The sequence below is a fragment of the Panthera tigris genome, chromosome X, assembly GCF_018350195.1.
Source record: "Panthera tigris isolate Pti1 chromosome X, P.tigris_Pti1_mat1.1, whole genome shotgun sequence".
NCBI classification, from domain to species: Eukaryota; Metazoa; Chordata; class Mammalia; order Carnivora; family Felidae; genus Panthera; species Panthera tigris.
The window spans coordinates 96,596,551-96,613,204 of NC_056677.1; the positions used below are offsets into that span (position 1 = coordinate 96,596,551).

The 16,654-nt window shown below is 40.5% G+C and overlaps 1 protein-coding gene across 1 annotated transcript in view; it reads left to right on the forward strand.

Moving 5' to 3' along the window:
* WDR44 (WD repeat domain 44) overlaps positions 1–16,654 on the forward strand; it is an 80,809-nt gene that overhangs the window by 63,574 nt on the left and 581 nt on the right. The window contains exons 13-19 of the mRNA XM_007091734.3: positions 2,512–2,625; positions 6,433–6,555; positions 10,586–10,777; positions 10,960–11,061; positions 11,526–11,641; positions 12,496–12,623; positions 13,635–13,769. Of these exons, the coding sequence (XP_007091796.2) occupies positions 2,512–2,625; positions 6,433–6,555; positions 10,586–10,777; positions 10,960–11,061; positions 11,526–11,641; positions 12,496–12,623; positions 13,635–13,769 (910 nt within the window). The remainder of the gene's footprint in view (positions 1–2,511; positions 2,626–6,432; positions 6,556–10,585; positions 10,778–10,959; positions 11,062–11,525; positions 11,642–12,495; positions 12,624–13,634; positions 13,770–16,654) is intronic.

Consider the following 16,654-nt stretch of genomic DNA (forward strand, 5'->3'; position numbering starts at 1 on the left):
AGAGAGAGAGAGATAGATAGATAGATAGATAAAATACATTTTACTTGGTGATTCTACCATTAATAATTTTACCTTTAAAAACCTATCAGAAAGAAATCACCAGATAGGGGTACGTGGCTGACTTAGTCGGTAGAACATAGGACTCTTGATCTGGGGGTTGTGAGTTCAAGCCCCACATTAGGTGTAGAGATTACTTAAAAATAAAATCTTTGGGAAAAAAATGCTAAATTATTACTAGTAGTCATCTCTAGGTGGTAGGATTTTAGGTCATTTTTATTTGATTCCTTATACTTCTCTGTATTTCTAAAATTCTGTTTAGTAAATAGGCCCGCTTTTATTAAAACAAATAACAGAAGATGCTGTTAAAGTCTCAGGTTTAAACCTTTTGACCATAATACCTTTTGTATTAAGATAAATAATAAAATCGGGGTAAAGGTTTATGTTCCAGGATGTTCAGTGAATTGCCGTTTATGCTAGCAAAAAGTTGGAGATGTCTAAATGACCAACAAGTCGGAGCGTGATTAAATTATGGCACATGCATATGCAGCTAGTAAATGTTTTCAGAGAGTGAAATACCTAGGATGCTCGTGGTATAATAAAAAGAAGACAGTGAATCTTGTGCACCATGATTTCAGTGAATGTTTGTTTACAACGGAAAGATGAAGGCAATCAAAATGTTAGCAGATTGTTGTTTTAATTTTAGTTTCTCTACTTCCCGTGCTTTGTCAGCAGTCTCTATTGGGCATGTATTTACAGTCAAAGAATTTATTTAAGTCATTTGGAAAGACATACAGAATATAAGGAGAAGAAAAGGGACATCTGAGGAGAAAAATAAGATCTGGAATCACTGCTAGAGGAATTCTGCCGAGAAGTTCCTGAAATGGAAGTGATTCTTAAGCAGAATGCCGAATTTTATGCAAGAGGGCAGGCCCGTTGGGTGTTCTGTATTCGAGGCGCGCTCGCTAGGCCGGCAGCACAGTTCGAGGGCGCGGCTGGAGTCCTGCAGGAGTGGGAGTGCCTGGCGGAAGGTCAGGGCATGGGTTGCGGCTGCTCTGCCTCCACAGAGGATAGGAGGAGGTTTTTATTATACACCGTAAAGTTCTAGACACACAGTAGCGGTAGTTTTTATCTGTTCTCATGGCCACCGTCCTAGTTTAAGCCCTCATTGTGTTAGGTACACTTTACCGACGGCCCTTCCTGCCTCCGCTCTTTCTCCATACCGTCTGTTACCTTCTTGCCCAGCTTCCTCTTTCTGAAGCGCCAGTCACCTCGTGTGATTTTTTTTCTTTTCAGAAACCTGTGCTGGCTCTCCCCATCGCCTTAGAATGTTTGAACTTTTCAGCCGCAAATCCGAGGCTCTTTACAGTCTGTTCCCAGAGTACCTGTCCGCTCTAGTCCCACGCCGTGTCTGCACGCGCTCTTCCTCCGTCCCCGTCATCCCGCCCCCTTCCGTAAATACGCACAGCTTATCGCTAAGAGCTCCATGTTTTGGCTCAGGCTACATCCTCGACAACATTTGAGGGGCGATCTCTGAACTTAGAGTTGTATTTCTGCTTTGGTTCTGCTGTTTACAGGTGGCCGTGTGTCCTCTAATATGTTATCCTGACCTCTCTGAGCCTCGGGGTTTTTTTCTTAATTTCTTCATCTTCATAATGTTAATATACCTCCTTGACAGAGTCATTAGGATTCATTCAGGTAATGAATACAAAAGCATGTTGTAAACTAAATGCGTGGCACACATGTATGGCATTATTTTCTACCTACCTCTGTCAGGATGCTTTTGACTTCAAATAACAGAAATCCAACTGAAAATGGCTTAAACAATGAGGAAGCAAGTCTGGAGGTAAGGCGGTTCCAGGGTTGGTTAATTCCACAGCTCAGTAATGTCGCCAGGGTTCTACCGTCCTCCTGCTTTGCTCTTGGTCTGCCTTTCTTGGGTCTGTTCCCCTCACGGTGGTAAGATGGCAACTACAGTCTCAGGTGTCACACGGACAGCAGTGTTCAGAGGCAGGAGCGTCCCTTTAGTGTGGCCCTTTTTAAGAGTGAGGACATCTTTCTAGAAACGTCCCCCTATCTTCCCCCTCACTCCCCTCAATAAACTTGCCCTCCTGCCTAATTGACAAAAATGGTAGCGCATGCCCATGCCCAAACCGGTCTTCACTGGGAAAGGGAATGAGCTCATCGTGACTAGCTCAGACCAAGCATGATTCACACCCTGGGGCTGGCTCCCACCTCTCCTGAGGGAACAGATGCTCAGAAAAGGACAAGGCAGGGGCTCTGTCAGGGAGGGAAAGATGGTGACAGCACAGTGTCTTCAGGGACGATCCTGTTTCATTAGGACAGGGAGGCGAATAAGCGATCAGTAGGAGGTTCATCGTAAAGGGGAGTTTGTTTTCGGTAGATCGAGATTTCAGTCAGGCAGCATACAGAATGCCGAGAGAACGGATGGGGTGGGACGAGTACGAAGCCTCTGTTTCTCCACTTATAACATTTGTCTTTGTGTCTAAATAGGTGTGCGGTGGAGCCGACGAAGACCCTGATGACAAAAATGCACCATTTCGGCAGCGGCCGTTTTGCAAATACAAAGGACACACTGCTGATCTCCTTGATCTTTCATGGTCCAAAGTAAGAAATTCTTAGTCGAAGTGTGTATGAATCCTATGTAACTATGACTTTAGGATAAAAACAAATGTTTTATCTGTATGATTGTCACACTGTCGAGTGATTGTATTTACTTCCTGGAAGTTATCGATTAAAAGAGGAGAAACATAAAAAAAAAAAAAAAAAGAAAGAAACATCACATTAGGCAAATAAGAAAATGTTTATATTACTTAACAGTTTCTGTCTGGATCTGTCTACACACTTGTACTTTTTGCTTCTCTTACAAAGTAATTTTGCAAAGTATTCTCTGCAAAATGGATACGACTTTCGACTTTCGCTGCGAAGGTGAAGTCCGATTTATCTAATCAGGACTGCTTTGGCTAATCTGCTATATTTGTTAAATCATTAAGTTTGCAAATATATGAATCTTTGATAAGGCATCGTTTTATGTTTTCTTTTTTCCTTAGAGCAAAATTATTTCAGAAGTAGAGGGTCTATTTTGCCACGGAACAAATATCTGAGCAGTTTTGCAAAAATTTAAAGATACTTCAAATTTTATTGAACATGTTTAAAGCATGAAACAGTGTTTTGAATTTTTGCGTAATACCTTACCCTTCCTTCGTATTAAAATTTGTCAGTAATCAGGATCTAAAATATATTTAGAATATTGAAAAGCCTTAAACTGAGAAAAGTCAACGGAGTAAACGGAATACTATTAGAGATACCAGTGTTGCCCATATATTTTCACTGTGTCAGGAGAACCTCACGTACCACAAAGTTACTGCTGGTTTCCTTAGGCAAGTCAGGCTTTCTCAGAGCTCCAGCTTTGAATCACTCCATTTATGAATTGCTACTCCTGCCGTACTTGTTTACATGTTCTGGATGCTTTTCAAAAACCATCTGTCATAATGTCTTTCTCTAACTCGGAAGAAGCTTAGACCTCACCTGGTAGTCTGGTTTTAAACTGAGCCCTGATTGTGTCTTTATAGTCCTCCCCAACCCTGTGTGAAATCTGAGTTGTCAGAGATGGAAATCTAAAGTGTCCTTAATCTGATAATCACATTCATCTGGGATAAGAAGTACAAAGCACATAATTGGGAACCTTGCACTCCTTTTATTTTCTTAAAGCAACCCAATATTTTGTACGGGTGTAATGCTGACTGGAAGAAATTAGATCTCCATTGACCACTTATCCGTCAGGGTTCTCCAGAGTCACACACCCAAGAGAACATATATGCATAAGGAGATTTATTTTAGGGAATTGGATCGCTCAGTTGTGGGTGTAGCCAAGTTGAAATCTGTAGGGCAGTCTGGCAGGCTAGAAATTCAGCAGGAGTCACTCTGGGATCATAAGGCAGAATTTCTTTTCCAGGAAACTTTTTTGTTCTTAAGGCCTTCATCTGTCTGTCTGGATGTTCTTCTCTTTAACTTTCTTTTTTACCTGTTTACTCATGCACATTTCTAGGTATTATTTACAACAGGATTGTAAGGCATTCCAGAGTAGGGACCAGATTTTATTTTACTGTTGTTTCTCTTCAGGATCTAGCGTAATCAGTATTTATAGTGGGTTTTCTACGTCTTGAAGACTTACTTTGTGCCAGGTAATGAGAATTACCTTGTTAATTCTTACAGTAACCTGTGAGGTAGATGGTATTTCATTTTGCTTAAAAAATTTTTTTTTCACGTTTATTTTTGAGAGAGAGAGAGAGACAGAGTGTGAGTGAGGGAGGGGCAGAGAGAAGGAGACACAGAATCCGAAGCAGGCTCCAAGCTCTGAGCTATCAGCACAGAGCCCGACGCAGGGCTCGAGCTCACAGACTGTGAGATCATGACCTGAGCTGAAGTCAGACACTTAACTGACTGAGCCACCCAGGTGCCCCTATGGTACTTCATTTTGTAGTTGAGGAGGCTGGGTCTCTGACCCATCTGACACCACAAAACTAGCTATAGGTAGAACTTAGGTTTGAATCTAATTTCTTTGACTTCTGAAGATCATGAAATTCAAGAAAATTATTTAATTTCACGTATTCAATAAGTATTTACTGAACAGAACTTGGCATAGTGAAACACGTCTTAGCATGTCTCTAGTGTCTTCACTTTTAGGGATGTTTTCATATTTCTTTCATATGCTTAAAGCAATGGACTATTGCAAGAATCAAATAAAATCAACTTAATGAGCAAACCATAGATTTAGGGAATTTTTTTTTTAATATTTCATTTATTCTTGAGAGAGAGAGAGCACGAGCAGGGGAGGGGGCACAATCTGAAGCAGGCTCCAGGCTCCGAGCTGTCAGCACAGAGCCCGACGCAGGGCTCAGACCCAAGAACCGTGAGATCATGACCTGAGCCGAAGTCGGACACTTTATCGACTGAGCCACCCAGGTGCCCCAGGGCTTTTTTTTAAAGTTTATTTATTTATTTTGAGAGAGAGAACATGCACGAACAGCAGAGGGGCAGAGAGAGAGGGAGAGAGAGAATCCTAAGCAGGCTCTGCACTGTCAGCATGGAGCTTGAGGCGGGACTCGAACTTTTAAGAACCATGAGACCTTGACCTGAACCAAAATAGTCAGACGCTTACCCAACTGGCACCCCTCAAAGTTCAATTTTTTAATTGTACGTTTCATGATCTATTTAGAAACAGGCATACCACACAAAGTGTACACTTTTAAAACTAGCCCCAAATAGCATTTATTTATCATTGCAGTACATATCTAAATCAGTATTTGCACTTAGTCTTTTTACATTCAAAGATTAAAGATTGTTTATTACTTTTAGTAGATGACAAAGCATCTTGTGGCTTTTTGTTTAAACATGTGTTCTACTTAAGCACTCTGCAGAAGAATGTAGTGGTTAGAGTCTGGACCTAAGGGCAGACTACATAGGTTTAAATCTCAGTTTTGCCACCAATGAGCTATGTAGTCTTCGACAAATTATTTAGCATCTGTGCCTCAGTGTTCTCATTTGTAAAAGGATAATCATATACCTACCTCATAATATAGTGTTAAGAACAGTCTTTAGCACATTGCAAGTATTCAATAAATGTCACCATTACTTTGGTTTGTTTAGCACCTTTAGGCATACCAAAGAATAGTGTCTCATTTGGGTTTCCTCGTTCAGTATAACTCATAGTTCTCTCCTTAAATAGATTATGTTGAAAAGTTAAAGAATTTCTGCCAGCTGAAGCATTTGATAGATAAATGTTTGGTTCCTGGGTGATGGGGCCATCACAATGCCTAAAGCAGTTACACTACCCTCTTTTACCTTTGAAAATTCTATGATCTATTCTGAGACGTTTGACGATTTCTCTTCTCTCATTTTCTTGCCTGTGGTGTGACAGGTGCACAGTAATTTTTCATTTGCATGCTGCATTATAGGGTAATCTTTTTGAAGGCATTTTAAGTGACAATTAGGGAATTCTGGGGAGTTAAAATTCGCCAGCGTTGCCAATGTCAGGGTAACTGAACTGAAGTGACAATCAAATGAATAGATGCCTTGTATTCATAGCTAAGTTTCCATATATGCGGACTATAATAAGTAAGATACACCTTAGTCCTCTCTTAGTGCCTAGCAGATTTTTTTTCACCTAGATCATAAGATTCTAATTTCAGAACAGGTAATACAGGAAAGTCTTAGAATCAAAAGAATACGGTATTTAACTGGGAAAAAATGGGATCTTCCAAATGAAATGGGTAATCTTTTTGTTCTTTCTGATGCTAGATATAGCAATAACAAAACTATTGAGATACATAAAACCAAAAGTTTGCTTTTATTATTGTGTGCGTAGTATTTTTTCATAGGGTGATAAAATGATCAATGTCAATTTCTCAATAGAACTACTTCCTGCTTTCTTCTTCGATGGATAAAACAGTCAGGTTATGGCACATTTCCCGAAGAGAATGCCTTTGCTGTTTTCAACATATAGATTTTGTCACTGCCATAGCTTTCCATCCAAGAGTAAGTAATTGTTTATGTATTTTTTTTTGTTGTACTATAAGGAAGGTGAGGGAACCTGGCTTCTCTGGAGGACAGTTGGACTACAGGAAAAAAAAAAATTATTAACAGCCACATAGTTAAGGACAACTTAATTTAGTGTTTCATTTTGCTTAGAAAGGAAATATTTTGTTAATCTGTATTAGAAGAACTGGAAGTGTTATGGTCCAACTATAAGAATGAAAAGTCATCCCAAATCTTTAATAAGACATGCAGGGTATAAATAAAGAACTCAAGTATCCTATTAAAGGTGAGAGAGATTAGAGACAGAGGAAGAAGAGGAGACAGCAGGTGAATAAATAAGAGGGAAGCATATAGGCAAGAATAGTGGGAGGGGTAGGGTGGGAAGAGACAAAGAGGAAAAGGTTGAAAGAGGCAAAGACCAAAATTCATTACAAGATATACTGAATTCCTGTGTAATGTCTGGAAATACAGTGTGTGTGTGTTTGCAGGAGGGGTTTGTGTGTTTTTTTGTTTTGTTTTTTTATTTTTTTAGTAAGCTCTACGCCCAATGTGGGGCTTGAACTCACCACCCTGAGATCAAGAGTCCCATTACTCTACCGACTGAGCCAGCCAGGCTCCCTGGAAATATTGTTAATCTTTTTTTTAATTAATTTACTTTTAAATTTCTTTTTTTAACATTTATTTTCGAGAGACAGAGCAGGAGCAGGGGAGGGGCAGAGAGAGAGGGAGACACAGACACTGAAGTAGGCTCCAGGCTCTGAGCCATCAGCACAGAGCCCAGTGTGGGGCTTGGACTCACAAACCATGAGACCATGACCTGAGCCGAAGTCGGACGCTCAACCGACTGAGCCACCCAGGCGCCCCTGAAAATACTGTTAATCTTGAGGTCCATCCTTATTCATTTTCAGTGTAGAAAATCCCTATCTTTCCTCTGAAAAGGAAGTATTTGGTACGATTTCAACCAGAGGAGGAAAATTCATCATGGAATTGCTGACCTATCTTATGTTTTTGTAGGATAGAGCCACCAAATGAGTAAGGCTTTAATTACGTTTTGCTCTTCGCAACTAGAAGCACAAGAGGAGTCCTGTGTGGTGTCACTCCACTAGCTAGATCGAACTAAATGGAGGCCTTGAGCCGACCTGACTTGCCCTCCCCTACGCGGATGTGTGAATCAACATTTCTAGTCACGTCCTCATCTCTGTATGTTTAACACCCGTTGTCATTTTAATGCAACGTTTCGGTTATATATTCACATTTCTTCCCCTTTTTTCCCAGATTAGGAGAGGACTTTTTTTCTTCCTCAGTATAATTTCCCTCCCTGGGCGGGTTTATGATATGGAGACAGTAATAATTTTGAACCCTTAGAAGACTTTGGTTAAGACCTTTGGCAAATTAAAAATATTTCATCTGTGTTGATACCTTATCCGTTTTGACCATCAAGCTTTTTGAGGCTTCTTTCAGAATAACACCCCCATCCTGTCATCCAAGGTGCAACAAAAGAATGGCTTTATTCCTGTCCACGACCGTGAGCAAAATCCTTCCCTCACCTCTATTTTAACTATAATGTGTCAGGATGGAAAGAGAGAGGTATTGGGTGGTGATGGTTATCTATGTAGTACTTTTTATTAAGGTTCCTCTCTAGCCAGTAGTTTTTCTCTTCTTTTATTTGGTTTCTATTTTGGAAACTAAAAAGCCCTAATTCTAAAAATCTACAGATCTGAAGGATTTTTAAGAGGGGCTAGGGAAGGATGGTGTGGTGTTGACATTTTCTTAGGAAATGTGACTCTCTTATGTAATGTTACCTGGAAGGAGGGTAGCAGAATTACAAAAGAAATAGTAAAATGAAGATAACACATGCACACACATGTACACACACACATGTACACACACACACACACACACACACACACATATACACATGTATGTAAATAAAATTCTGAATTATAAGACCAAGATGAAGTATTTTTACTTGTTCTGCTCTTCTACTGGTAGACATTGAGCAGAGCCTACTCTACCATAGCCATAAAGGTGTCCAATCTGCGTAGATTGTTCTTGACAGGCCCTGGGGTGGGTAAGAATAATAGCCTTGAGCAGAGAAGGGAAGGTTTCTTGTTTTGGCATCCCAATTATTTTACTCTTAATTCTTATGTTATCAAAAATTAGACCAGTTTAGTTTAGTGGTAGGCCTGGTTTAGTTTAGAGCAGGGTTTCTCACCCTCGGCACTGTTGACATTTTGAGCTGGATAATTCTTTGTTGTAGAGGGAAGAAAGTCCTGTGCATCGCAGAATGTTTAACCTCTACCCACTAGATGCCAGTAGCCCCCCACCCCCAAGTTGTGAGAGTCAGAAATGTCTCCAGACATTGTTTGTTGTCCCCTGTGGAGCCAAAGTGCCCCCTGTTGAGAACCCCTGCTTTGAGACTGAGAATTTGAATACTGAAGTGATTTCCTACTGACACCCTGTCAAAGTTCCCACATAAATAACTGGTTCTGTGGGCTAACCGGCATTACTCTTCTATCCAAGTATTTACATGTATCCCAGAGGGAGGAGGAGGATGTGAACAAACGTATCATTACGGGATAGTTTTTACCCAGGCCTGCTCCTTGAAGTTCCTGCCTGACTCCCTCCCAACCACCACCCCCCACCAGGAAAGTCCCTGGTTAAATAAATTGGAGAACACTACATACTTTATCCCTCCTTTGGAGACTGAGAACGCATGTTAACTGAGAATCCTCTTTAACTTTCTGGAACCCAGAATGTCTCAAACTTACTTGAACCGTTCTCCTACACAATATACACTCTAAACACATTATCCATTAACATCCATACCTTGGGAAAAGCAGTTTGAGGATATGATAAAGCAATTAGAAAGTCCTATTTCCAAAGCGAATACTGAAGTTTCTAATCGGTTTGGTTTTTTTTTTTAATTTTTTAATGTCTATTCATTTTGACAGAGAGAGTGAGACAGAGTGTGAGCAGGGGAAGGGCAGAGAGAGAGGGAGACACAGAATCCGAAGCAGGCTCCAGGCTCTGAGCTGGCAGCACAGAGCCCGATGTGGGGCTCCAACTCACGAACCACGAGATCACGACCCAAGCTGAAGTTGGACGCTTAACCGACTGAGCCACCCAGGCGCCCCTCTAATTGTTATTCTTAGTGAATAAAATAATGTTTGCTTGAGGGCGCCTGGCTGTCTCAGTCGGTGGACTGTATGACTTTTTTTTTTTTTTTTTTTTAATTTTAGAGAAAAAGCAGGGGGGAGAGAGAGAGAGAAGCAGGTTCCATGCTGAGCCCAATCCCACAATCCTAGGATCATGACCTGAGCTGATATCAAGAGTTGGATGCTCAACCAACTGAGCCCTCTTTTTTTTTTTTTTTAAAGTTTATTTATTTTGAGAGAGAGAGAGCATGCCTGAGCAGGGGAGAGGCAGAGAGACAGAGAGGGAGAGAATCCCAAGCAGGCTCCACACCGTCAGCGCAGAACCCATTGCAGGGCCCGAACCCACAAACCGTGAGATCATGACCTGAGCCGAAATCAAGAGTCAGACGCTCAACCAAATGAGCCACCTGGGTGCCCCTCAACCAACCGAGCCCTCTTGATCTCCTCAGGGTTTGAATTCAGGCTCTACGTTGAGTGAGATTACTTAAAAATCTTAAAATAATAATAATAATAATGCTTGAAGAATAATATTTTTTCAATGGGATCTACATTTTTTTTTAATAATTTTTTTTAATGTTTATTTATTTATGAGAGAGACAGCACAAGCAGGGGAGGGGCAGAGAGAGAAGGGGGACAGAAAGTCCAAAGCAGGCTCTGTGCAGGCAATGGAGAGCCCAACGCGAGGCTTGAACACAGGAACCATGAGATCATGACCTGAGACGAAGTCAGACACTCAACCGACTGAGTCACCCAGGCGCCTCAGGATCTACATATTTTCAACATTATTTCCTAATAGGCTTTATGTTTTGATTCACTAATGAATTTTTCTTGATCTGGTAAAACGAAAGCTTTTTCTTTTGCCACATTTTTAGGATGACAGGTATTTTCTGAGTGGGTCATTGGATGGAAAGCTCCGCCTTTGGAACATACCTGACAAAAAAGTGGCTTTGTGGAATGAAGTAGACGGTCAAACAAAATTGATCACAGCTGCAAATTTCTGTCAGAATGGCAAATACGCAGTAATTGGGACATATGATGGCAGATGTATTTTCTATGATACCGAGGTAAATGATTATCTTGTATAAATTACATAATGGAATACTTAGTGGTTTTATATAAACTTGGTGTATCCTCTCTGGGCTTTATAAATCGGGGCCAATAACACCATGTCTGTCTACAAGTTGGATCAGATGATCTTTGAGGTTCCTTCTTATTCTCGTGTTTTAAATTTGTGATTTCTTTTTAGCATTTGAAATACCACACACAAATACATGTCCGATCTACCAGAGGACGCAACAAAGTTGGAAGAAAAATTACTGGCATTGAACCTTTACCCGGAGAAAATAAGGTAATAAGTATTCAAAACCATCTCTCTTCACACTATATATAGACTCCTGAAAACTCTTACTACGTGGGCTTAAGAATATATTTTCTCTCATGTGAAATACAGCATTTTGTAGTTGTGAGGTATATTCTCACTATATATGTGTACGTAATACCGTTTTTGGTTATACCTTAACGTAGATTAAAAGATGATATTTTTGGGGCGCCTGGGTGGCTCAGTCGGTTGGTCGTCCGACTTCGGCTCAGGTCACGATCTCGCGGTCCGTGAGTTCGAGCCCCGCGTCGGGCTCTGGGCTGATGGCTCAGAGCCTGGAGCCTGCTTCTGATTCTGTGTCTCCCTCTCTCTCTCCCCTCCCCCGTTCATGCTGTGTCTCTCTCTGTCTCAAAAATAAATAAAACGTTAAAAAAAAAAATTTTTTTTTAAAAAAAAAGATGATATTTTTAACTTTTTCTTTAATTTATTTTTAGATACTGGTAACCTCAAATGACTCCAGAATCAGACTATATGATCTTAGAGATTTGTCACTGTCCATGAAGTATAAGGGTTATGTCAACAGTAGCAGCCAGATCAAAGCAAGTTTCAGGTAAATCGGCAATGAAAAATTCCCAAAAGAGCTAGACTATTTCTCCCCTGCTCCCATATTTTCTTTGATCTGTGCCTTATGTTTAGTTTCTTCGCACTTTTACAACTGCTGTCTCTTGTTATTATCATTCAGTACTTAGCTTATCCACCTGTTTAGTAGATACAGTTAGAATTGCCCCTATTCTGCTGTCAAAGAAACCCAGACTCGGAAAATTAAGTAACTGGTCTAAAGTCACTGCTTAGTGGCAGCGCTAGGATTAGAAGACTCCCAGCTCTGGAATTTGTGCATCTGTACTTTATTATGTAAGCTTTTTAAGAGGAAGTTTATCTGCCACCCACCCATGGTCTTTATCCTTTTAGGTACTGAAGCTAATAAGGCATTTTAACACCCTAAAGTACAGTATCCTGTATTTACGCCTTTGCATGACAGTATTATTTGAACTCTTAATTTGGGGTCTGGAGACTCTCCTGGAAGAACTGCCTCTTCTTCCTTAGAGCCCTCTTTCTTTCAGCCCTTTTCTTCACGGTTCTCCTTTCTTCTTGAGTTACCCAGTAATTACCGGGAAATGTAACTGGTAAAGCATTCTCCTCTCTTTCCTGTCTCACGTGGGCGTTTCTCCCAGTGTGGGTTAGCTAGCAGCACAGTTACCTAGAGCTTTAACGAAAATCCTCACGCCTCTGGCCTCCGTGTCAAACCTGCATGTTCGGATCCTCTGGAGTGAGACTAGGAGTCTATATTTCAACACGCTCTCTCGGGTGTTTGCTTAGGTGTTTTCAAGGAGGAAGCACTCATAGAGGGAAACTTAAAAAAAATAAATCCAAACTGAGGTTTTTTTCTTTCTTTCCCAAATCTAGCCATGATTTTAGTTACCTTGTCAGTGGCTCAGAAGATAAGTATGTTTATATCTGGAGTACTTACCATGACCTCAGCAAGTTTACTTCAGTCAGGAGAGACCGTAATGACTTTTGGGAAGGTATTAAAGGTAAGTAAACGCCTACTTTTGTGTGACTTCTTAAGCGAATAAAGTTAAAGTGGAGGTGTACTATGAGTAAATTTGTGTAGGCATTGTTTCAGAGACAGTTTGGCAGTTATAACCGCTTTTGCTTTGTATTCGGCTTTGTTTGATTTCTCCATACCAAGGAAGAACCTATACTTGTCTAAAATTTGGGAGGTCATGGAATCTCAGAATTTGTACAGGCATACCTCATTTTTTTGTGCTTCGCCAATACTGCGTTTTTTACAAATTGGGAGGTTTTTTTCAACAGCATTTGCTCACTTTGTGTCTCTCTGTCACATTGTGGTCATTCTTGTAATATTTCAAACTTTTGCTATATTTGCTATGGTGAACTGATCAGTGATTATGACTCACTGAAAGCTCAGATGATGGTTACTACTTTTTAGCATTAAGCATTTTTTAATTAAGGTATGTACAGTGTTTTTGTAAACCTAATTCTGTTGTATGTTAATAGACTAAGTACATGTAGACATATTTTTTTATATGCACTGGGAAGCCAAAAAAAATCATTTGACTTGCTTTATTGTGATATTTGCTTTATTACAATCGTCTGGAACAAAACCTGCAATATCTCTGAGGTACGCTTGTATGAGGTATTTTTTTTTTTTAGAATATCCTTTTGTTTTGTTTTTTCAATGTTTATTTTGAGAGAGAGAGAGAGAGAGAGAGAGCACGCACGCACAAGCGGGGAGAGGCGGGGGTGGGGGGAGAGAATGAATCCCAAGTAGGCGCCACACTGTCTGTGCAGAGTCTGACGCAGGGCTTGATCCCTTGAACTGTGGGATCGTGACCTGATCCAAAATCAAGAGTCAGCTGCTTAGCCGACTGAGCCACCCAGGTACCCCTACTTTTGGGATATTTCATTTTAAAGGATATTAACATAAACATACACTATTATATTTTTTGCATATGACACTTTTTGTCTTGATGTTTAGAATCAAATTTACGAGTTAATCTGAAGTAAATTTTTTTCCCCAGCACATAATGCAGTTGTTACGTCGGCCATCTTTGCTCCAAACCCAAGTTTGATGTTGTCTTTGGATGTGCAATCTGAAAAGTCAGAAGGGAACGAAAAAGGTGAAGACGCCGAAGTTTTGGATACCATGCCCTCTGGTAGGTACTCCTATTTTGTTTGTCCTACGTTTTCTCTAGCCAGCATTTAGTAGTCTCATTGACCTACATCGGGTATTATGAGGTTTTCATGAGTACAGAGAATACTTCTTATTTACAACGTGATGGTCGTATCCCTTTGTGACTATTTCAGTAACCTGTTGCTTGCAAGTTTTACTTCATTTAAATTTATCTGGGAATTAAAAATGAAAATTTTGCAAGTTCGTAATTTTTTTACGGGCGGTTTCCCTTGGAGACATGCTAACAAGACATACAAATACAAAATTTCTTTATTATCTGCCTCTTCTAGTAGACTGTCCTCTCTGAGAACAGAGACTTGTTATGTCCTGTGTGTTGTTGGAGTGCCGGGGCCTAGCACAGCGCTTGCCTGCTTCTACTTGGTCCTAATAAGCACGTGTTGAACAAATGAATTAAACCAAAACGAAAGCAGTGCTTTTTCTACTTGCCACAAATTTATAGCTTTGTAACTTCTCAGATACATAGCTATTTACAAGCCTTTGCTTTCCTGCGATTTGCAGCATACGCCTAGAGAAATGAGGAGTAATTGCAGTTATATAAAATGATCAGATTAGGAAGTGAAAAGAAACCACCAACAAGTAGTATTAGGTGCCCATTATATAAAAATGGTCCCTGCTAGTCCTTAAGTGTATGGTGAGACCGTTTAAATTTGGACTAGTTGTTAACAAATCTGTATTATTAAGACGAGTTCCAGAACAGTTTATTAAATCCCTTTGTTGTTCTGCGGCCTACAACTAGGCCTTTTAGAGACTTTTAAAGACACAACAGAAGATACAGTGCACAAACGGGGCTTCCTAAAGTATTTGAATACTTGAGAGTTCTCAAGTATTTTTACTTCATTTAATCTCAGGTGGTTTCCCTTGTGGTGTCATTGCACGGTACGCTGCACAGAATACAGTATTTCTTCTGTCTGTAAGAGCAGGGATCAACTTCAGCCTAGTACTCCCTTCAGTCACAAGATTTAGAAAGACACCAAGTCGGGATTACCTTTACTAAACCGCCTGTTTGAAAATAGTTTTTTTCTTTTTCTTTTGTCTTTTTTTTTTCTCTGAATCAGATCTGGCATTCTCTTTTAAGGCATTTGGGGTTTTTTCTTCTTCTTTTTTTTCCTCTCCCAGTAATACCTTTCTATATAAACTCTATACAACTCCTGTATACATTTCACTGAAATTTCTGGCTTTTTTTTTTTTTTTTAATGTTTATTTGTTGAGAGAGGGCAGGATAGGAGCAGAGAGAGAGAATCCCAAGCAGGCTCTGCACTGTCAGCGCAGAGCCTGATACGGGGCTCAGACTCCTGAACCGTGAGATCATGACCTGAGCCCACATCAAGAGTCCCGACACTTCACTGACTGAGCAACTACCCAGGCACCCCGAAAAAGTTTTTAAAAAAACTTTTCAAAACTGCACCATATTGGGGCACCCAGGTGGCCCAGTTGGTTTAAGTGTCCTACTCTTGATCTCAGCTCAGGTCTTGACCTCAGGTTCATGAGTTCAAGCCGTGCATTGGGCTCTGTGGGAGCATGAAGCCAACTTTAAAAAAAAAAAAAACAAAAAACACCCTGCACCATATTAACAAGGTTCAGTTAACTCACTGGGTCCTTTCTAAAAAGGCACAACTTTTAATGTGTCATACTCAGATTTTGTTTGCCGTTTTGTACCTATTGAGGTAAAATCTAAGAATAAACTCTGAAACTCGTGGTATAAAATCATAAAATAGATCTGATTGCCCTCTCTATTTCTGACATAGTTGGCAATTTACACTTCATTTTCCTCGTGTAGAAAATAGTGACAATACCTAGTTTATAAGGTTGTAATAAAAACGAAAAAGAATGTATAATATATAAAGTGTCTAGCAAAATGCCTGGTGCGTAGACCAGTCATCTTCATTATTGTCATATCTTATAAAGCATTTATCTGTACATGACGAATTATTTTTTCTCTAGCCTTTCTCATGTCTCATATCTCAAGTCCTTTGCTGCTGCTACTGCCGCATGGGACAACTTTGAGATACGCCAAAGGGTGGTAAGGAATGTTCACAGGCTTAGGATGTGTTTTTAGCAAATCTAAATGAAGCCATTTGGTCTTAACTCGTTCTGTGCACAACTTTCCAATTAAAGTTTAGATTATTTTCTTCCTTATTAATCAGTACTTCATAAATCTACGGTTTTTGCCTATGCATAGTAGAGTCGAGAATTTTGTTTGTTAAATGCTTTTTACGGCAAATGAGAGGTAAGCATTTTGCCATTCAGCATAGCTACCTAGCTCTCCAGTACAAACCATAGAGGCAAAAAGTCTCTCAGCATTCCCAGAGCGATCGTACGTACTTCATTTCATGGCGATTTCAGTATGTCTGCCTGACAGTGAACCTCACTGTCAACCTCATTAGAGACCCCTGTTAGCAACACACTTGCCCAGCTGATCCCATGCTGCCAGCGTTCCATTTCTGGGGCTGAATCACACAGTAGCCTCTTGCCCTGAAGTGAAGCAATGGGCAGTTTCGAAGCCTCTGCTGCCTGGCAGTAAGTCCAGGCATCCAGCCCCTAGCGACTGTAATCCCCTGCCAGGGAAAGACCAGCTAAGATATGGTAAGGGGAAGTGAGCCTCACAGAGGAGGAGAGGTACAGGAGAGTGAAAGGACTACAGGAGCGAGCTAGAAAAGAAAGACCATGGGGCTCCTGGCTGGTCTAGTCAATAGAGCGTGTGACTCTTGATCCTTGGGGTTGTGAGTTCGAGCCCCATGTTGGGTGAAGAGATTACTTAAAATCTTGAAGAAAAAGAAAAAGACAAAACGTGGGGAAAAGGTGTGGGGTCATGAGCGTGTGACACTTATAATGGCAGGCTCTACATTC